The sequence below is a fragment of the Nicotiana sylvestris genome, chromosome 8 (assembly GCF_000393655.2).
Source record: "Nicotiana sylvestris chromosome 8, ASM39365v2, whole genome shotgun sequence".
Taxonomy (NCBI): domain Eukaryota; kingdom Viridiplantae; phylum Streptophyta; class Magnoliopsida; order Solanales; family Solanaceae; genus Nicotiana; species Nicotiana sylvestris.
This window is the reverse complement of record NC_091064.1, coordinates 2,564,438-2,586,734: the sequence shown is the minus strand read 5'-3', so window position 1 is coordinate 2,586,734 and position 22,297 is coordinate 2,564,438. Positions and strand designations below refer to the sequence as shown.

Here is a 22,297-nt window from a genome sequence, read left to right as displayed (position 1 = left end):
ACTAACCTCTGGCCATTAGTTATAGACTTACCAAAACTAACCAATTATATATAAAAATTGAAAAAAACAAATAAATAAGATTCTTTCTCTCAAAGAATCACATGCAAAAATTATCTTCCATATTTGTAAGCGTGATTAGCAACATTAGATGCAAGACGGAAAGGAAATTTCGTGGATGAAGTAGCAAATAAGGTGATGAAATACAAAAAAACTTATACTATATTCCAAAAATCTAAGCAAAAAAAAGAAACTTTTTCGATGGGTATAGTTGAAATTCATTGAAAACATATAGATAAGTCAATATACAAAATTTGAGCAAGATTGGAGGTGATTTGGACCGGTTTTGTACCAAAATTCGTAATTAAATCGAGTTCAAAAAAAATTCTGCGACACATCTATCACGCATGTATCTCACACGCAGGTATACATGGATATACATGTGATACGCAATTGATACAAATATGATACATATGTGATACACAAATGATACATAGTGTGATACGCATATCATTTTTTTATGTTCAGTTTTTTACTTCGAATTTTCAATTCAAACCACCTCAAAACTTCCCTAAATCATCCCAAAACTGAGATTCAAGCTCCTTAAGATGTACCCAATCTATTCTAACAATACCCACTCAAAAGAAAGCAAAAATTTGACTTTTTTTGTTACAAATAGCTAATTGGCTAATATTAGTAATATTTTATGAATTGACCAATTTTTTTAATGAGCTACTTATAAATAGACATAGCTGATAGTTTTCCTAAAATAAATTTAGTGCTCCTCTCATTTTAATTTTAATTAAAACTTCTGCTCTAAATCATCATTTTCTGCAACACGGAATTCATCATTTCGCTGTTATATACAGCTATTATTAACTTTTACGTGGCCAGTTAATATAATCTCTCATGTGCAGATATTTAAAAATGTAAAGATATTATTAAAACAAGAATAAGGAACATTGAGGAATTATTGATATTTTTCAAAAGTAAAAGTACACTGAAGTATATGAAGCTGGAATTGTATTAAAAAAAGTATTACCCAAATCAAATGCTGAAATTCTTCCCCTGAGATACAAATGTTATCGGAATCAAATTAACACATCATGTTCATTTCGTTGCACTAAAGATAATGTTGTTTTATACTCCATGTTACAATTTATGTGGCGGTGCTGGTACGAAGTTTAATAGAAAAATAACAGCTTCTGAAACTTATAGTCTTAAATATGTCATGGATTTTTGTAGCCGTTAAAGCATGTCATTAAAGTGAAAAATTTTAAAAGTTGAATTGTTTTTAAATATAAAAATGTATCATTATTTGGTACAAACTAATAATGAAAGAGTTTAGGTTATATACACCATCTGTATAAAGAAATTTTAAAATATTAGGTTGTCTTTACTTGTTGAAGCATCGTAACCTGCCTTATTTTCAAGATTACAAATCTCACTTTTTTATAGAAACCAGTATTCTTTAGATGACTTGATAGTCTAAAACTCTTTTTACACTGACTTAAACATGCCACATAAAATGAAGAGTAGTTCTTTTCTTATCTTGTCATATATGCAGATGAGCCCCTTAGTATATGGAGAGGCGAAATACGTAACTGTATGCTCTTTCTGGTGACATACCAAATTGTTGCACGAGAAAAACAGCATTGAATCAGCCATGTCTGGAACCTATTTGGGCAGAGGAATTAAACAATCATAATACAGGTGGTATAAAGCAATTCGCTTGTCGGAGTTTCTGGATAACGGAGATTGAAGACCAGAGTGAACCGTGAACAACATTCGCATGGCAGCTTTCTCATGTATAAGCTTAGAGAACATTCAATGCTTTAGTAGTTCACTGGCATTTACAGAGAGCTCAAGGCGGGACGCGGAGAGAAGAGGTAGACCTCATCAAAACTACCCCTACAGTATGAGAGAATGTGTATTAAGTTCTTGAATTCCATCATTCTAATTCTCAAGAATCTCAACAGCTTACCCAGCTTTCCCAGCAAAAGAGGGACTATAGTTGTAGATGAGGTTGTCAAGCAATTTGCTAGGCGCTGGCTTGTTAGAAGATTTTCTTGCTTCACTGCAATTTTGCGAAGAAAATAAACAAATGAATTAAAACAAGACACACTAGAAGCACAGCGGTAACTAGAAATTGAAAGGTTCTGGAATCACTTTGGTTCACATTCCACAGCAGAAAGAGTGGGAAAGAATTAGAAATGAGCTGCTAATTCTGGCTATATGTAAATGGGTAGTTCTTATGCTTTTCTTTAATCATTTTATGCGAAAGTAGAGCAATCATCACTGAAGAGTGAAGAGTAGGAACACATTATAGCTTGCACCTAAATAAGAACTGAAGTCATTTATTTTATTTTTTGGTAAATACTAAAGTCATTTAATATATTTCAAACAACCTGTGAAGTCATATACATTGAAGAAACGATCTTGCCTAAAAATCTGCACTTTACCTACTTAGCTAACAACATAAATCTAGCACAATATAGGATGAATCACCTATAACTTCTCCTAAGAAAAGCGTTAGCTTTATGCAACATCAATTGCAATTTCAGTTATTAAATAAGTCAATATTCCAAATTATTTTCCAAAAATGAAAAAGTGAATATCAAATATTTGAGATTAGAAAGAATTTCCTGTCTCCCTATTGTATGCTGCGTCTGAACCAATCCCCCCCCCCCTCCATACATAGATAAGAAGGGGACAAGAAAACTGAGGAAAAAAGGTCAAGACCTGACAAAATAGTTGGCAACATGTTGAGTTACTTGAATTGCATCCTCGGTATGTGGAATCTGTGATGAGCGCCATTCAAAAACATTTTTCTGCAATGACGTAAGGAACTAATGCAGTTAAATTTCAAAACTTCAGATGAAAATGGTGTCAGAGTTTGAATATTTATATTATGTTCAACTTTTCCCTCCAGGAAATAGCTATGCAGGCGTGTAAAGAGTCTTATACTACTTCTCATTTAAGAGAACCTTATAAAGTCATGTAATCATTCCTATGGTGATTAGACCGCATAGTTTTGATTAGGAAACATCGTCAGTAATGCCATTGCAGATATCAAAAAAAGCAGCTTAAATCATGCTTGTCTCCTACCCTAGAGAGCAGCTACAAAACTGTGATAAGATATTTAATAAGGATAACATGAAAGCCACAAAGAAAAAAAGGGTACCAAACTCCAGTACATTAATATAATGCTACCTGACATGTTTTCAGATCTAACAACAATTTCCTGTCTTTCAGACAACAGCTAAATCCAGTTTGTTTCAGATAGCAAAATAGATCAGCCAACAGTTTCCAAAGACAGTACCTCAGGGTGCCACTGGACAGCAGTTACGGGATAGCGTCGTGCTTGAGCAGTGGAGACATAGACCTGAATCAGTTATTAGCAAATCAGAAACAAAAAAGCTCAAGTAGAATCTACACTACATTCCATACCATTTGGTGATAATCTCATAGATAAACCAAAGGGGGTAAAGGAATAGAATACATCCTGTACCTTGTTCTTCTTATCTGTACTAGTCGTCAATATCCTGAAAAAACTACATAAATCTTTATTTGCTTGAAGCCTTTCAGGTGATATGCCAAACTGTAGCATAAAAAAACAACTTTCAGCCTCATTGCAGCATTCAAAAACTGACAAGTTCCAAGAAAATACAGATAAAAACTGAAAGCCAAATGGAATATCTAACATTAAGTAGAATCCATTCTAAGATCAACATGAATCAATCATCTTAAGCTTTTATGCTGTGATCAACTAATTATCTCTCCTCCATTACACCTCTACATAGGCTTTATGCTGTGATCACTAATTATCTCTCCTCCATCACATCTCTACCTAGGCTTTTATGCTGACTAATAACTGGGAGAATGATTTGATATAAAAGTTAACCTGCCAATATGGTTCTTAATTTTAGAAGATCAACCATAAGGGTAGTTTGCTGGTCTTGTGAGTATACACCGCCAACATATCATCAGGAAAAAGTATTTGTCTGACATAGTTAGAAACAAAGTCAACTTCATCTTTAAGTTAACTAATGATCCCAAATATTCTTTAGGAATATAAATAATGTTGCCCTAAGAAACTGCAGTAGAGCGACAGCAGCTCGAATAAATTCTGAAGGTATTGAAAGAGATATGGTAGTAATCCCAAGGCAGGTCAGTTGATAACAAAATGACTATTGATTTTGAAATCAGTGCAGGAATCTTAGCATTTCCAAACTTTTCAGAAAAGATACAAGCCGATTAGACATTAAAAGGGAAACAAGTATTTGTGATACTTCTAGTATAGAGTACCCATTCTAGAGCAATCATGATCTCAAATAGTACAAGTATTATCATGAAGTGATCACAATCTCCACTGATGAAGACGGAGAAAGAGAATTAAATCTTGTACTGATCACAAATAATCTACTACACTAAGGGGAGAGAGAGAGAGAGAGAGAGAGAGAGAGAGAGAGAGAGAGAGAGAGAGAGAGAGAGAGAGAGAGAGAGAGAAGGTAAATCTCTTACTGATCGCAAATAAATTACAAAAATGGCAATATGACAAAGGGAAAAAAGAAACCTATCATGTAAAACATACATGATGATTTTGCATCACAAGGCAATCTGTACTCATCTTCTTTATCAACACAGAGGGGAACCTGCAGGAAACAGTTGATAGCCAGTTGTCTATCATCAAAATTAGAATTACCATAGATCTCTTCACATATTATAAAACTGCATTTTGACGTAGTTGTTAAGAAACTATAAATGTATAATTACATGAATAACTACATACATTACTTTAGCTATTTGCAAATGTGGGTTGTGACAGTTCATTCAATATAAATGTAAGCATATCTTACAGGCAGTAGCTGCCAAACTGCAGGCGGAACAATAGAAAGACAATGCCTTCCCCACTATGCTCATAATAATCTGTGCTACATGGACTCGGTTATGGATAAGTATCCCATACGTGTGTCTGCAAATATGCAGTATGATTAAGGGTAATTTCTTGGTAATCTATAGTGTTTTTTGATAAATAGCACCTAAGTATTCACACGCATCTCACACCAGTTCGAATACCACTAGGGAATCAGTCTTACAACCACCAATTGTTTGCTTCGTAACAGCCATTGGAGAAACATAAGGAAAGAACAATGGACACTTCTTGCAGATCAGATTGAAAAGCCAGGTTTCAATCTTGGTTGCTTTAAATAACCGCTTGTTGTCGTTATCTGATAATTAGTAATTACTACTACAGTAAAAGACAAAAGACATTACAAACCCTTATAATTTTAAAAGTTTGAAATATACACACTATTTGTCATATTTCCTATCAATCAGGCACCTATTAAAAATTTAGCCACTAAAGCCTTTTTTTTTAGAGCCTTTAGAATAAGGGTAACTGGGATTTTCCCAAGTGGGTGAAGATGGAGGCAAAAAAGAATAATAGAGAACATGAAAGAATTTTAAAGAAAAATTTATACCTTCCAAACACTGTTCTTTCCAATTTTACATTTTCCACGAATTGTACTGTAGAGGCTTGATTGGCTGCACTGAATTCCTCGAGAATGTTATTGTCCTATTACAGCCAAAGAAACATCTTAAAATCAACCCATGAAACAAAACTTAAGTAAAGTATTGAGATGAGCTGTTTGGTTCACGCACAGTACCTGGGGAATACGAATCCCACAACACTATTTAAGAAAGCGGGAATGTATCTCTCACATACTGTATTTTGCTCATGGTTGCTTTAGAAAAATATACTAGCTTAGATGTCAAGTACTGTGCAACTTAGGCCAGAAATAATTATCACAATAATATCAATTGTGATATTAGGCTTTTATAAAATAAATTAGATCTCATTACACAAAATAAAACCAGAAAGAAAAGAAATTAAAACATCCAAGCAACTACAATATATAATTCAATATTGCTTACTGATCTAATCCGAATTAACAAATTGATTCCTCATCAAGGTATTATCCAATACCATTTTCTATAGTTTACTGCAAGCCTGCTCATGGAGTCTTACCCAAAAATACTACTATAATTTATTGGATAAACTTGCATACGTACAACAAAAATAAAGCATTTTCATAACCTGTTCATACATATTTGAGTTTCTGGATCTTAAGAAAGCCAAAGTACTAGGAGATTAAACATTATCCGAAATGCATAATAAAACTCTTTCTTACTTCCGATAGAAAAAATTTCCTCATTAGAGTTTGTTTGCTTGGCCAAATACTATCACAAGAGTCCATGCCACCAATTATGTTGTGTTATAACAGTTCAGACTTCTCAATTTAAGTGCCTTTTGATAAAGTTAAACCATCTCTATCTTCCCGTCGGCCTTCATTACCTTGGAGATGATCATTGTTAAAAGTTCAAAACCCAAGCAGATGGCAAGAAGAGGGAAATGCTCACCCGCATCATTCTTCTCCAAGACTTTCTGCAATATCAGGAAATCATTTTCAACGATTGTTGATAACAAACAACTTCGGACATGCTTAAACAAAAAACAACTCTTCAGAATATGATTATTAGCAGAATATGTCTTGGCATTAAACTAAAAAAAAAAAACGGAAGATATCCTCTTCAAAGTACAAAATAGGGAATTTGTTCATGCCAAGACTACTTTCCAGATTCCATGCTGGTTCACCAATCACATGCAGGAAATTTTACACGTGCAGAAAAATGCAGCAGTGGTAGCATAACTAGATGCAAGTGTACCAATAGGAGAGAGTACCTGGAATATTCCTTTGACAACCTCAAAGTAGAGACCATCCTTGACCCGTCCTCCAGTGAAGATAACGCCATTGACTAGATTAAGTTTCTGCATGAAGGTATGTAATTAATTTGTCAAACTGCAAATGCCAAAATGACAGATTATAACATGCATTTTCAAGTCTTTATGATAGCACAGTAGTCTATAAGACATCTTCATGCTAATATATATACAACCAGCACTTAAATACACACAATAAAAAACTTGTACAGGTGAAAAACGGAAGAAACCGAAGGCAATCTTGCAATTTACATACACATCAAAAGATCAGGAACCGAAGCTAAAATAAGGAACTAAGTGGTTTTGGGAACTTGTGAAAAGACCAATCAGTCAACCAATCAACTCTGCCTCAATCTCATACTACTTGGGATCAGCATGAATCTTCTCTATCACTATTATCAGAATTTTCTGGGGAGGAATTTAATAAGATCTTATATAAAGAATCCTTGATATTATCATCTAAATCAAGTTCTTTGATATTATCCTTAACTTTGGAGTCTCTAGCGTAATGGCCTACCCTACCACATTTGTAGCAAGCCTGAGGACTTTTTGATTTTATGTAATTTTTCCTAGCTTTTTGAAAACTTTTTCTCCTCTTTTTTCTCTCGTATCTTTTATCAGGAGATTATTTTTTCTTTTTATGAAAATCTTTTTCTTATGAGGCTTTTTCTTGCTTGCAGGAATATCAATGGCGAACTGATCACAGAATTCACCCAACTGTTGTCTTTCCGTGAGACGATGCTTCTTCATTTGTTGATTTAGCTTAATTTCATTGCATAGAGCTAAAGCTTCTTGAGTGCATACACTAAAGAGTTTTCCATATGAGTAAATATTATAATCGATACTCATCGTTGTACCTCTAAGAGTTTTTCTAGCCCTTTCAGTAAAAAGTGGAGGGAGTCCACCAATAAATTTGGACTTCCAGTGAGTGCTATTACATTCTGGTAACTCCTTAACTCTACATAGGAATATATCCTTATACCATCTAAAAGATGTTAAGGTTTTGCACCTTAAATTTTGAAGCACGGTTCTAATAGTCTCACTATTATCAGACCATCTTCCTGAGAAATGTTCTATAATATTAATAGCTAATGAGTAGACAGCATTTTGGACATTCTGTCCATTTTCTTCTTTTACTGCGCCCATAATGATTGCTTTCTGCTCAGCAGTAAGGTAGTTATCCCACCAACCTTTTAGCTGGCCTGTAAAACCTACTACTATCTTTCAGCAATGGCTTTATCCTTATTATCATTAACCTTACAGATCGTGCTATACATAAGAATTCTATGTATAATATTATAAATCTGGCGATCAGTAAAGCCATCTATGTTCCATTCATAGATTTCCGTCCCACTAAAACTATGGGAAAGATTGCTGCCATCATATTCTTCAAAAAGAACATCTTGAGGGGTTGGTCTAAGATAGTAGAATAGCCTAGAAGTTGGCTTACGAGCATATTTCTCATTGTACTTACTAAAGATTTTATTAATCTCATCTGACACTTTTCATTTTCTAGCTTCATCTGCTAGATGATCCAGATTCAAAGGACTTATCTTTAAGCCTTAAAATCTTTCATCAAGGAGTTTTTCAAGATCCGAGAGACTTGTTAACCTAAAGTCTCTAACCTCAGGAGGAGGTTGGATACTTGAGGTAGCAACTTGCTCCTTACCTTATCAGGATTATTATCCTTTTTTGTCAACTTCTGGATTTCCAAAGTTAACTTGTCTATTCTCTCTTGGAGAGACATAATTTGCTCTCCTAGAATACTCACATAAATATTAGTATAATTACGTTGTTTAAGCATAGTATTAACCTGCTTAACAGTAATCGAGCCAGTCTCATATTCAGAAAATCTTGAAAAAGCTGTAAACTCAACTACCTTGTCTCCACTGCCCATTTGAAAAGATTGTTGTGGAGGAAAAATAGATTTATTAATCTTACCATCACTAAGTTTATAATCCTTTTCAAGAACAGAAATATAATTATGAACATATTTAGCCATAAACCACGGAACAAAAGCTATAATTTTATTATGGCTACTAATATCTTTATAAAAATCATCTTAAAAGAAAGTTATTAACCCATTATCAAAATTATCAAAAAAACAATTTCTAAAAGGATCCTATCTGGGTTTTTTAAATTCTTCAGCAATCATTTTTCTTGCCGGAGAACCCGGACTAAAATCTATTTGGTTTTTATCCATTTAAACCATTTGGAAAATCCATTTCAGATGGGGTGGGGTCAGGATCTGAACTAATTTTAGCAATATTATCATGTCCAATTCTAATATGATCAATTCTATTCTCTCTAATTTGTGATATAGATACTCTAGATGGAAAATTTACCACATAATCAATTGGAGAAATATAAGAATTAGATCTAGTTATTCTAGATGAAAGATTGATATTATCAGGCTGAATAGGTTCATTGAACTTGATTTTAACCGTCCCATCCGAGGTTTGTTCTATTTCCTTAGCCTCAGTATTATCAGTATTTTTAGGAGCTACTGCTTCCTTTATGACCCATTCATTGGGAAAATCTATTGCACCCACTTAATAGATCTTCTAGTAGTAACTTTGGATCTACCAAAGTTAGTCTCCATAAGAATAGTTTCATTTTTTAAATCCATCATTTTGCACATAGGATTTAAAGTATATAAAAGCTTGTAATAACCATGTAATTTAATGCTAACTATTAAAGCATTTAAAGAGTTCTCATCACTCAAAGAAATCTTTAAATTCGGGTAAGCATTAAAATATATTGGGGTATAGACCAAACTGGTCCGTACAGTCCCTATTAGTGACTTTTTCCAATTTTGGTTTCTGCCGTCTCTGAGAGCTACTATAAAGCTTTCAGGTAAGCCTCTTAAGGTAAGTAGCTTAAAGGCAACTTGTATAAAACCTATATGTATGAATCTATGTGTTTCCCTATAAGGGGCCAAATCATTTTCAGATAATAATCTAAAAGTGGCATGATTACTATCTACAGTGATCGTCTCCTCAGTAGTTTTGACTACTTGTTTTAAACCTATTTTTTCAAAAGTACCTAGTTGGTATATAACCATAGGTTTAACTAATAGAATAGCCCATCTGAGGTAATTCATACTCTTCCTTTCTACTGTTTTTAACAATATCCTTTTTTCTAATGATATTCATTAAGAAGAAATATGTTAAACTTAGCACCTATTTATACTCGTTAACCTGGCTCTGATACCAAGTTAATACCAGATCGCTTCTAATGGAGCTACAGGAATATATTATCGGAGACTCCAGTCCTGGCTAGTCATAGCCTCCACAGTAGACCCTAAACCACGGTCCTCCTATCTAACCCTTCTACGCCCATCCTTAGCTAAACGGGTCAATTAAGGATCACTAACAACCTTAGAATCATTGGGTAAAACAATAAAACTAATAACAAAACATGTCAAGAGTAGCTTAGTGTGACTAAGTTTAATACAGAAATACTTAGCGTATCATTTAGGCTAAAGGTATAAACATACTAAATTAAAACTTAAAATAAAAAGTACTTGAGACCAGGAAGCTGTGGCCAAGTAGCCTTTTTTGATTTTTTATTCCCAATATAAAATTTACAAAGGGAGATTTACAAAGGAGGGGATTCTAGAGAGATTGGGAGGCTTTTTAGAGAGAAGGGAGAAGTTAGCCGAAGCCTACCTCTCTACTAAAGATTTTGATCCTTATATAATGGATCGTACCTAAAACAAACAAAAACTAAACAGTAAAATCGCCTGCAAAATAATTACAACGTGGCCGACAAGATAAAGCGTAAATCCTAAAAAGTCAAAAGTTAAAAGAAAAACGGACAAACTACTTTTATAAAAGTAGATTCCCGACAGTGGCGGGGTCCACTATATATTAAAGTTTTTTGTCTTCATTATCCCGATAATTCATCAATGGGGCCTTCTGCATCTCTATCAGGCTTTATCTTTTCCTTTATTGTTTTTAGTGGAAGATTCTTCTGTAACCTCTTTGAATTGCTGTAGAAATTTTTCTACTCTTTCGAGGTTTAATTCTTCATTGTCTTCCTCTTGTGATTCTCCAGCTATGACTGCATCTTCTTCCATGATATGTCCTGTGGAGGTCATAGAAATATCATCTGGTATTTCTATCTCCAAATTTCTCATTAAATCTTTCTTAACTTCTTCCGAATACGAAGCTAAGATTTCTTTTTTGGACATGGAAGGCTGACAACTGTCCAAGATATAAGTAATGAGATTACCAATCTCAAAAGGGAAATCTTAGATCTAAAGGCTTCAAATGTAGCCTTAGATAAAAGGATTTTCAAATTAGAAAATTCTGAGACAAATATCAATCAAGGATTCAGTATTGATAGTACTAAAAAAGAAGACAAAGTTGGTACTTCTGAAGATGCTGCAAAAAGCAAATTCTTAGGAGCACTTGATTTTGCAGAAGGGGAATTTCTGCAAAAACTTCAATTTTTTACTACTCAAAAATTTATAATTAGAGTAACTCTTTTAATTGATTATAATTTTAAAAAAGAGTTCATTGCTTTATTTAATAGTAGAGCAGATTTGAGTTGTATAAAAAATGGAGTGATACCTTCAAGATATTTTCATAAAACCACGCATAGATTAAAAAATGCTAGTGGTCATCAAATGGATATTTCTTATAAATTACCAAAGACCTATATTTGCCAAAATAAGGTCTGTAAACAAGAAGTTTTGTTTTGGTCAAAGATATTTCCCATGATATAATATTAGGAGTTCCTTTCTTTCATAAATTAATTCCTTTTACTCACTGGGATACTCAAAGCTTTACAGGAACTTTTAATGGGCAAAAAATTACTTTTGAGTTCATAACTCAGCCAATTCAGAGAATTTAAATGAAATTATTTCTAATAATATTTCTGCAAAGGCTAAGCAAATTGATTTTTAAAAAAATGAAATATGTGGGGGCTAAGCAAACCCTGTTACTATTGAATAGGATTTGAAAAATCAAAAACTCATTGATAAAATTGATTTTTTCTTGATGCAAATATGTGGGGACCATCCAAATCAATTTTGGAACAGGAAGAAACATACTGTTAGTCTTCCTTACGAGGAAGATTTTTTAGAAGATAATATTCCTACTAAGGCTAGGCCTTGCCAAATGAAATCGGATTATTTGGAATTATGCAAACAAGAAATTGATTCTTTATTGAAAAAAGGCCTTATAGGACCTTCAAAGTCGAAATGGTCATGCACTGCTTTTTATGTTAATAAACATGCTGAACAGGAACGAGGGGTTCCTAGATTAGTTATTAATTATAAACCCCTTAATAAGGTATTAAAATAGATTAGATATCCTATCCCTAATGAAAAGGATCTATTATTAGATAGATTACACGATGCCCTATTTTCTAAATTCGATTTAAAATCGGGTTATTGGCAAATTCAAATTTCTGAATCAGATAAGTATAAAATTGCTTTTAATGTCCCAATGGGTTAGTATGAATGAATGTCATGTCATTTGGTTTAAAAAAAGCCCCTTCTGAATTTCAAAAAATTAAGAATGATATTTCCATCTCATATACAGACTTTATAATTGTTTATATAGATGATATTCTATTATTTTCAAAAAATATTGAAATACGTTTCAGACATTTAGATCTGTTCTAAAAAATTATTATTTAAAATAGTTTAGTAATTTCTAAGCCCAAAATGTCCCTTCCAACTAATATAAGATTTCTTGGGCATAATATTGAAAAGGGTAAGATAATTCCCATTAATAGAAGTATTGAATTTGTTTCTAAATTCTCTGATATTATTACTGATAAAAGTCAGCTTCAAAGATTTTTAGGAAGCTTAAATTACATTTTTCCTTTTATAAAAGATCTGGCCAAAGATACTGCTCTTCTTTATGAAAGACTAAAGAAGAATCCAAAACCATGGACGATGGTCATAGTGATTCAGCCATAAGGATTAAACAGAAGGTTAATAATCTTCTGTGTTTAGCACTTGCTAATCCAAGTTGGGCAAAAGTAGTAGAAACTTATGCCTCGAATATGGGGGAATATTGAAACAGTGCTCCCCAATTGATAAACAAGAATACCTTGTCCAATTCTATTCGGGAAAATGGAATAATTCCTAAAAGAATTATGCTATTGTAGCTAGGGAATCCTTGCTATAGCAAAATGTGCGTTAGAATTCCAGACTTATTTATATAATCAGAGGTTTTTTAATAAAAAGCCGATTGTCAAGCAACAAAATTCATCTTTAATAAAGATTTCAAGCATGATGTGTCAAAACAAATGTTCGCTAAATGGCAAGCTTTATTAGCATCATTTGATTTTGAAATTATTTATAAAAAAAGGGTCAGATAATAGTCTCCCTGATTTCTGACTAGAGAATACCTGAGTTAATAATTCTTTTGCTATGTTATAGGATATGAGGCCTAAGTACATACCCCCTCGTATGAGAGGAAGTGGAAGGACATCTTCGCATGGCAGAGGGAATATCCTTGCCTAGATTGGAAACTAACAGTTAGTGGCTGCTAATATAGCAGGGACATCAGGTGTTAATACAGAACACCCAATGTATAAAGAATTCCTGGATTTCATAAAATCCAAGTAGGAAAAAATGGAGGAAGATCATGAGAACCTTGAGGTTTATAACCGCAAGGAAAGAAAAGAATTAATAATTCTTTTAGAACAGTCCGACCTAAAATGGAAGGATAATCCATGGAAATTAATGACCAGGTATTTCGATACAGTGTCATATGTTACTCCTGCTTATAAGTACAGAATGCACTATGAGATAATACTCTCATCTACAGGAACGGATGAAATCCAGCATTTTTATCCTGTTAACACTAAGAGAATTCATAACTTCTCTAAGATAATCATTAAAAAGGTATTAGCCTCAGATGAATGGGGACTTAGTACCTTAAAGGAAAGGGAATACACCCATCCAGAATAGAAAGTCACGGTAAAATTTAATTACTGGGATTATGTAGAAAGTTTTAATAAAATCTTCTTATATGAGAATCCTAATAGGAAGTACTCATGGTTTATTAAATTGTGTCTAATATGTTTGACCAACAGATCCCAGATTGGTTCTGTAAATGGTGGATGTTATACGGTCCATCCCTGGAAATACTCCCCCCATTTTATAAAAGTTTATATACCCAATGGATAGATGTATCCCCTCGAATTATTGAATTACAAAGAGAGAATATTTTCTTTGAAGGAATAGCCACCATGTATTTCTTTATAGAATTTTCCATTCCTTGAATAATGAAATGAGATGTCGACAGAGGTGGATCTAGGATTTCTAGTACATGGGTGCACTACTAAAAAAAGGAGGAAAACGTATATATTGGGAATTAATCCCTATACCTCTAGGTAAATAACTCAACCTTCGACCAAGTGCACCATTCAACATTCCTAGAGCATGAGTGCCAACAGTTAATAGTATACCAATTTTATAAAATATGTACATAAAATATCTAATTTTACGAAGAGACCATGGGTTCGTGTGCCCTGTAATTACACCTATAAATCCGCCCCTGGATGTCGAAGTAAATGAGACTGTGGAAGGATTCCCATGCATTAACATAATTTTTTATACCAAATTCTAGAGTAAATTACTCCAAACACATCCACAGGGCAAATTATATGGCCAAGATCTTAAGGATAATATCCAGCGAAAGAGTCTTATGGAAAACAAGAACAAACCAAGGCAGAAGCAGAGGGATTAAGTCTGTTTCAACAAGTTACTAAGAGGCTCCAAATGAAAAAGGGAGCAATATCCAAAAAGAAATCTTAGCTTCGTATATGGAAGAAGTTAAGAAAGATTTAATGAGAAATTTGTAGATAGAAATACCAGATGATATTTCTATGACCCCCACAAGACATACCATAGAAGAAGATGCAATCATAGCCAAAGAATCACAAGAGGAAGACAATGAAGAATTAGACCTCGAAAGAGTAGAAAAATTTCTACAACAATTCAAAGAGATTACAGAAAAAGCTTCCACTAAAAACAATAAAGGAAAAGATAAAGCCTGATAGAGATGCAAAACGCCCCATTGATGAATTATTGGGATAATGAAGACAAAAACTTGAATAAAGTAATGGACCCCGCCAATGTCGGGAATCTACTTTTATAAAAGTAGTTTGTCCATTTTTCTTTTAACTTATGACTTTTTAGGATTTACGCTTTATCTTGTTGGCTACGTTGTAATTATTTTGCAGGCCATTTTACTGTTTAGTTTTTGTTTGTTTTAGGTACGATCCATTATATAAGGATCAAATTCTTTAGTAGAGAGGCAGGCTTCGGCTAAGCTCTCCCTTCTCTCTAAAAAACCTCCACATCTCTCTAGAATCCCCTCCTTGTAAATCTCACTTTGTAAATTTTATATCGGGAATAAAAAATCAGAAAAGGCTACTTGGCCACAGCTTTCCGGTCTCAGGTACTTTTTATTTTAAGTTTTAATTTAGTATGTTTATACATTTAGCCTAAATGATAGACTAAGTATTTCTGTGTTAAACTTAGTCACACTAGCTACTCTTGAACATATTTTGTTATTAGTTTTACTGTTTCACCCAGTGGTTCTAAGGTTGGGACTATATAGACCAGACAATTGTTAGTTTCGACAGTAAACCCTAGTTATGGAAACATAACCGGTGGTCCTTAATTGACTCGTTTAGCCAAGGATGGGCGTTGAAGGGTTAGATTGGAGAATCGTGGTTTAGGGACAAACTGTCCAAGAACTAAGTAATGAGATTAACAATCTCAAAAGGGAAATCTCAGATCTAAAGGCTTCAAATATAGCCTTAGATAAAAGGATTTTCAAGTTAGAAAATTCTGAGACAAATATCAGTCAAGGATTCAGTATTGATATTACTGAAAAATAAGACGAAGTCGGTACTTCTGAAGATGCTGCGAAAAACAAATTCTTAGGAGCACCATCCTATAACAGATGCATATAACTTCTGTACCAGGTAAGTAATCATAACCCTTAGTAGTTCAAATAAACTACCATTAGTCAGGACATTGATATCTAAGAGGTTGTTTGGATGGGCTTAAAAGCTGGTTAACATGTGGAAGTGTTTAGCAACCAAAAAAAGGGTTTAAAAAAAGTTAAAATCTGCTTAAAAAAAGCCAAAACCAATAAGTTGGAAAATCCAACTTTTTCGAAATTGGCTTAAAAGCCATATTGCTTTGACCAAGAATATTACATTCTTATCCCTTATAATTTTTCTAAATCCCGAAATTACCTCTCAATAGAAAACCCTAAAATATACCATCTCCCTCTCGCCCCTGACCAGTAACCCCTCGTTCCATTCACCTCCACAATTCCAAGTGATGGGTGAAACTTCAGTCCCAGAGTCAGTCTTGAAGAAGCAGAAGAGGAGTGAGGAATGGGCTCTTGCAAAGAAGCAAGAACTTGAAGCTGCAAAGAAAAAAAATGCTGAGAACCGAAAACTAATCTACAACAGGTCAAAACAGTCCTTAAAGGAGTATGAGGAGCAGGAGAAGGAGTTAATTCGTTTGAAACGTGAGGCTAGGTTGAAGGGCGGTTTCTATGTGGATTTTGGGATAGCTTCCTCTGCCGGCGCCGGCCACCTCTATTGCTACTTGATCCTTGCCAACTTTAAGGATATTTCAGTCATTTTAACAAGAAAAGTACTTACTAACACTTGTTTACCAAACACTTCATCAGCTATTTTTCAGTTTCAGCACTTTTATCCAAACACGTAACAACTTATTTATAAAACAAGTTCCAACAATTATAAAGTGCTTTTAAGCACTTAACTTAAAAGCCATTTTTTTGAGCTAATCCAAATGGCCTCTAAGTCCTTAAATTGTAAATAAATATTATAAACGTCATCATCAGTGTCATTACAACACTGATTTTGTTCGCAGGGTCCACACTCATCTTCACAAGTAGCCAAGTCTCTCCATTCAGACACATTTCATACTAAATACTGATGTTTAGATTATTCATCATAGTTAAACTGTTTTTAGTTTAGCTGCAACCCTCCTTATTATCTGTAAACTTTTGAAAAGACTAATCTGTCAAACATTCAACTGTGTCTCAGTCCAAACTAGTTGAATCAGCTATAAGGATCTTTGTTTATTCACTGTAGTTAAGACTGTATTTACATTGGTTACAATCCTCCTAATTAATCTGCTAACTCTTGAAAGATCAATCAGTCAACCAATATACTACAGCTCAACTCAAACTAGTTAAGTCAACTTCATGAATCCTGTGTATCCCTTCCCTCCATTCAGACCCATTTCATACTAGATGCAGACGTTCAAATGGTTCATCATAGTGAGAGAATTTTTATTTGGCTGCAACTTCCTTTACTCCCTCCTTTCCAAAGAGAATGATACTATTTCTTTATTAGTTTATTCCAAAAAGAACATTATTTTTTAAATTTGGAACCAATTTAACTTGAACTCTGCATTTTACTCTCAATAACAAGCTTTTATAGTTGCACAAATGATATGACATATTTAAGACCACAAGTTTCAAAAGTCTTATAACCACACATATGTTATGACATATTTAAGACCACAAGTTTCAAAAGTTTTACTCCCTCCGCCACTTTGTTTGTCATAATTTCGTTCGACACGAAATTTAAGAAAGAAAGGAAAGGAGGGAGTCTTAAGACCTGTAGTCTTAAATATACCATAATGTTTATGTGGTTATAAGATTCTTGAAACTTGTGATCTTAAACATGTCATAACATTTATATAGCCATAGAAGCTTCTCATGAAGTAAATATAAGAATGTATCATTCTTTTGGAACAAGCTAATATGGAAATAGCGCCAAACAAAGTGAAACAGAGCGAGTACTTTCTTTCTTAAACTTCGTGTCTTATCAAACTAAGCCATATAAATTGAAAAGGAGGGAGTAATTCAAAAGTAGACTTATGAAAAGGATCAATGAGTCAATCAATCAACTACTCCTAAATTCCAAACTTATTATGATCACCTATACAAATCCTCAATATCAATTCCCTCCATTCAGGCCCATTTAATACCAGATGCCTATGTACAAAATTAGTCATCTCATCTAAAAGCTTAAGTTGTTAAAATTATTATTTACTTTAATTAAGTATTACACGCCCTCACGCGTAGGCCTAGTTCTTTTTCCAAGCACGTGTACATTCTTTCAGGGAAAATACAAAATTGGCCAGTCGGTTGAAACTTATAAAATCCATTAGCCAAAGAGTATATAAAATGCGTAATATATATATATATATATATATATATACAAAAGATATGTTTTTTATTGGCTATTATTTTTTGGAGCAGCTAATTTCTTTTTGATAGTTGGGCGGGGTGATGAGACTCAAACCTAAGACCTTGGCCAACTAAGTGTGATCATCTAAACTAAAAGCTTAAGATGTCATAAAAAGCACATTTTAGTCAACGTAATTATGTACTCATTGATAAAATCTGACTTTCCAAAAATACGAAGTAAAGTTGAACTAAAGGGAAGGAAAAAAAGTTATTTACTTTTTTACACGATGACCTTGAAGATGAAGTTTATATGGAGCAACCACCTGGGTTTGTTGCTCAGGGGGAGTCTCGTGGCCTTGTATGTCGCTTGCCGGTCACTTTATGGTCTAAAGCAGTCTTCTCGAGCCTGGTTTGGTAAGTTCAGCACAGTTATCCAGGAGTTTGGCATGACTCGGAGTGAAGCTGATCAACTGTGTTTTATCGGCATTCTGCTTCGAGTCTTTGTATTTATTTGGTGGTCTATGTTGACGACATTGTTATTACCGGCAATGACAAGGATGAAATTACTAAATTGAATCAACATCTCTTTTAACACTTTCAGACTAAGGATTTGGGCAAACTAAACTATTTTCTGGGTATTGAGGTCGCTAAGTCTAGCTCAGGTATTGTGATCTCACAACGGAAGTATGCCTTAGATATTCTTAAGGAGACAGGAATGATAGGTTGTAGACCTGTTGACACTCCGGTGGATCCGAATTCTAAACTTCTGCCAGAATAGGGGGAGCCTCTTAGCGAGCCTGCAAGATATAGGCGGTTGGTTGGTAAATTAAATTACCTTACAGTGACAAGACCTGACATTTCCTTTCTTGTGAGTATTGTGAGTCAGCTTATGGATTCTCCGTGTGATAGTCATTGGGATGCAGTTGTCCGCACTCTTCGTTATATAAAATCAGCTCCATGCAAAGGTTTATTGTTTGAGGATCGAGGCCATGAGCAGATCGTTGGATACTCAGATGCTGATTGGGCAGGATCACCTTCTGATAGACGTTCTATATCTGGATATTGTGTCTTAGTAGGAGAAAATTTGGTGTCTTGGAAGAGCAAGAAATAGAATGTGGTTGCTCGATCTAGTGCGGAAGCAGAATATCGAGCAATGGCTATGACGACATGTGGGCTAATTTGGATCAAACAGTTGCTCAAGGAGTTGAAATTTGGTGAGATTAGTCAGATGGGACTTGTGTGTGATAACCAAGCTGCTCTTCATATTGTGTCAAATCCAGTGTTCCGTGAGAGAACTGAACACATTGAGATTGACTGTCACTTTGTTAGAGAAAAGATACTCTCAGGAGATATAGTTACAAAGTTTGTAAAGTCGAATGATCAGCTTGCAGATATTTTCACCACGTCTCTCACTGGTCCTCGTATTAACTACATATGTAACAGGCTCGGTACATATGATTTATATACACCAGCTTGAGGGGAGTGTTAGAATAGTTATGTAATTAGTAATAAATAACCCTAGTCTCATATGTATTCATTATATCATTGTCATGTGTGAATAATATCATTTTTTCTCCCGTGCATTCTCACACACAAAATAAAAAACTTGTAAAGGTGAAAATCGGAAAAAACCGAAGGCAATCTTGCAATTTACATACACATCAAAAGAGCAGGAACCGAAGCTAAAATAAGGAACTAAGTGGTTTTGGGAACTTCTGAAACGACCAATCAGTCAACTAATCAACTCTGCCTCAATCTCATACTACTTGGGATCGGCTATATGAATCTCCTGTATCCACTCCCTCCATTCAGACACATTTCATACTAAATACTAATTTTTAGATGATTCACCATAGTTAAACTGTTTTTAGTTTAGCTGCAACCCTCCTTATTATCTGTAAACTTGTGAAAAGACCAATCTGTCAAACATTCAACCGTGTCTCACTCCAAACTAGTTGAATCAGCTATAAGGATCTTTGTTTATTCACCGTAGTTACGACTGTATTTACGTTGCTTACAATCCTCCTAATTAATCTGCTAACTCTTGAAAGATCAATCAGTCAACCAATATGCTACAGCTCAACTCAAACTAGTTAAGTCAACTCCATGAATCCTTTGTATACTTTCCCTCCATTCAGACCCATTTCATACTAGATGGAGATGTTCCAACGGTTCATCATAGTAGAGTATTTTTACTTGGCTGCAACTTCCTTTACTCCCTCATTTCCAAAGAGAATGACACTATTACTTTATTAGTCTGCTCCAAAAAAGAATAACATTTTCAAAATTTGGAAGCAATTTAAGTTGAACTCCGCATTTTTACTCTCAATGACAAGCTTTTATAGTTACATAAATGATATGGCATATTAAAACCACGAGTTTCAAAAGTCTTATAACCACACAAATGTTATGCCATATTACAACCATTTCCCTCCATTCAAATCCATTTCATACTAGATGCAGATGTTCAAACGGTTCATCATAGTTAGAGAATTTTTATTTGGCTGCAACTTCCTGTACTCCCTCCTTTCCAAAGAGAATGATACTATTTCTTTATTAGTCTGTTCCAAAAAGAATAACATTTTCTAAATTTAGAAGCAATTTAACTTGAACTCCGCATTTTACTCTCAATGACAAGCTTTTATAGTCACACAAATGATATGGCATATTTAAAACCACAAGTTTCAAAAGTCTTATAACCACACAAATGTTATGGCATATTTAAGACCACAAGTATCAAAAGTCTTACTCCCTCCGTCACTTTGTTTGTCATAATTTCGCTTGACACAAAATTTAAGAAAGAAAGTAAAGGCTTTTAATACTTGTAGTCTTAAAGATACCATAACATTTATGTGGTTATAAGACTCTTGAAACGTGTGATCTTAAACATGTCATAACATATATATAGCTATAGAAGTTTCTCATGAAGTAAATATAAGAATGTATCATTCTTTTGGAACAAGCTAATAAGGAAATAGTGCCAAGCAAAGTGAAACATAGCGAGTACATTCTTTTTTAAACTCCGTGTCTTGTCAAACTAAGCCATATAAATTGAAAAGGAGGGAGTAATTTAAAAGTAGACTTATGAAAAAGGACCAATAAGTCAGGCAATCAACTACTCCTAAACCCCAAACTTATTATGATCACCTATACAAATCCTCGGTACCAATTCCCTCTATTCAGACCCATTTAAAACCATATGCCTGTGTACAAAATTAGTCATCTCATCTAAGAGGTTAAGTCGTTACCATTATTATTTACTTTAATTAAGTATTACACGCCCTCATGCGTAGGCCTAGTTCTTTTTAATGGGCCAAGCACGTGTACATTCTTTCGGGAAAAATACAAAATTGGCCAGTCTTGCATCCATTAGCCAAAGAGTATATAAAATATGTATATTATATGTATATATACACACACACAAAAGATATGTATTTATTGGCTATTATTTTTTGGAGCAGCTAAAAATATACATTTATCATCTCTTTTTGATAGTTGGGTGGGATGATGAGACTCGAACCTAAGACCTTGGCCAACTAAGTGTGATCATCTAAACTAAAAGCTTAAGTTGTCATAAATGGCACATTTTAATTAACGTAATTACGTACTCATTGATAAAATCTGATTTTCCAAAAATACGAAGTAAAGCTGAACTAAAGGAAGGGAAAAAAAGTTATTTACTTGATTGAGAATTTCAGGAGGCTCAGTATAAATAAGCGGAATGACTCTAGCACCAGCCATTTCAGCAAACTTGACATAAGAAGCTGCGATGTAGGAGACATCAGTGCCGTTATTAAGGCGGCCAGAAGCTCCGTCGCCGGGATGACTAACAATTCCGATGACCGGCCGGTAATTAAGTGTCGGGTCGGGTCCAGGACAGCTAGGGAGATTCAATTGGGACTCGATTAGCTGCTGGGATTTTACAGTAGCCGTCATTAATTGGATGAGAATTGTGAAAAACGAAATCCAAAAGTAGGTCCCCATTTGGATTGATAACAGTATGATAAATTGAATGATGTGATTTAGGAGGAGAATTTGGTTTTCTCCTTCTCCTCCCCGAAGGACTCTGGTCGATAATAAAGTGTAGGGAAAAGGTCCACACTAACCGGAGGAAAGGAGTATCTATTTATTTATTTATTTATTTTTATATATATAAAAGGAGAAACAAAGAAAGCTTACGACGACAAGTGGCATAATATTAAATTTATAAGTGTCTAAATTTAGGACAATTCTTCAACTTTGTTAGAGTTGAAATTATTTTAAATTTTAAAAATCTGCAAGTTAAAACAAACAAAAAAAA

General features: G+C 34.1%; 1 protein-coding gene across 1 annotated transcript; it reads right to left on the bottom strand.

Moving 5' to 3' along the window:
• Positions 1–1,429: 1,429 nt before the first annotated feature.
• On the bottom strand, positions 1,430–22,090 carry LOC104220526 (gamma-glutamyl hydrolase 2-like). The gene is made up of 10 exons (XM_009771410.2): positions 21,679–22,090; positions 6,743–6,829; positions 6,356–6,445; positions 5,481–5,575; positions 4,592–4,652; positions 3,509–3,598; positions 3,320–3,382; positions 2,740–2,828; positions 1,982–2,074; positions 1,430–1,908 (listed from the first exon to the last, which is right to left on the bottom strand). Exons 1-10 carry the CDS (start codon positions 21,979–21,981, stop codon positions 1,851–1,853), a joined length of 1,029 nt encoding a protein of 342 aa, XP_009769712.1. The 5' UTR covers positions 21,982–22,090; the 3' UTR covers positions 1,430–1,850.
• Positions 22,091–22,297: the final 207 nt, after the last annotated feature.

What these genes read in the sequence shown, in the direction of transcription:
- LOC104220526 (XM_009771410.2), bottom strand. Translation starts at nt 21,981, where the DNA reads ATGGGGACCTACTTTTGGATTTCGTTTTTCACAATTCTCATCCAATTA. An exon ending in TTGTGATGCAAAATCATCAT is followed by an intron (nt 3,599 to 4,591) that starts GTATGTTTTACA and finishes TTTATGCTACAG; the next exon opens with TTTGGCATATCACCTGAAAG. An exon ending in GTTGCCAACTATTTTGTCAG is followed by an intron (nt 2,075 to 2,739) that starts GTCTTGACCTTT and finishes GCAAAATTGCAG; the next exon opens with TGAAGCAAGAAAATCTTCTA.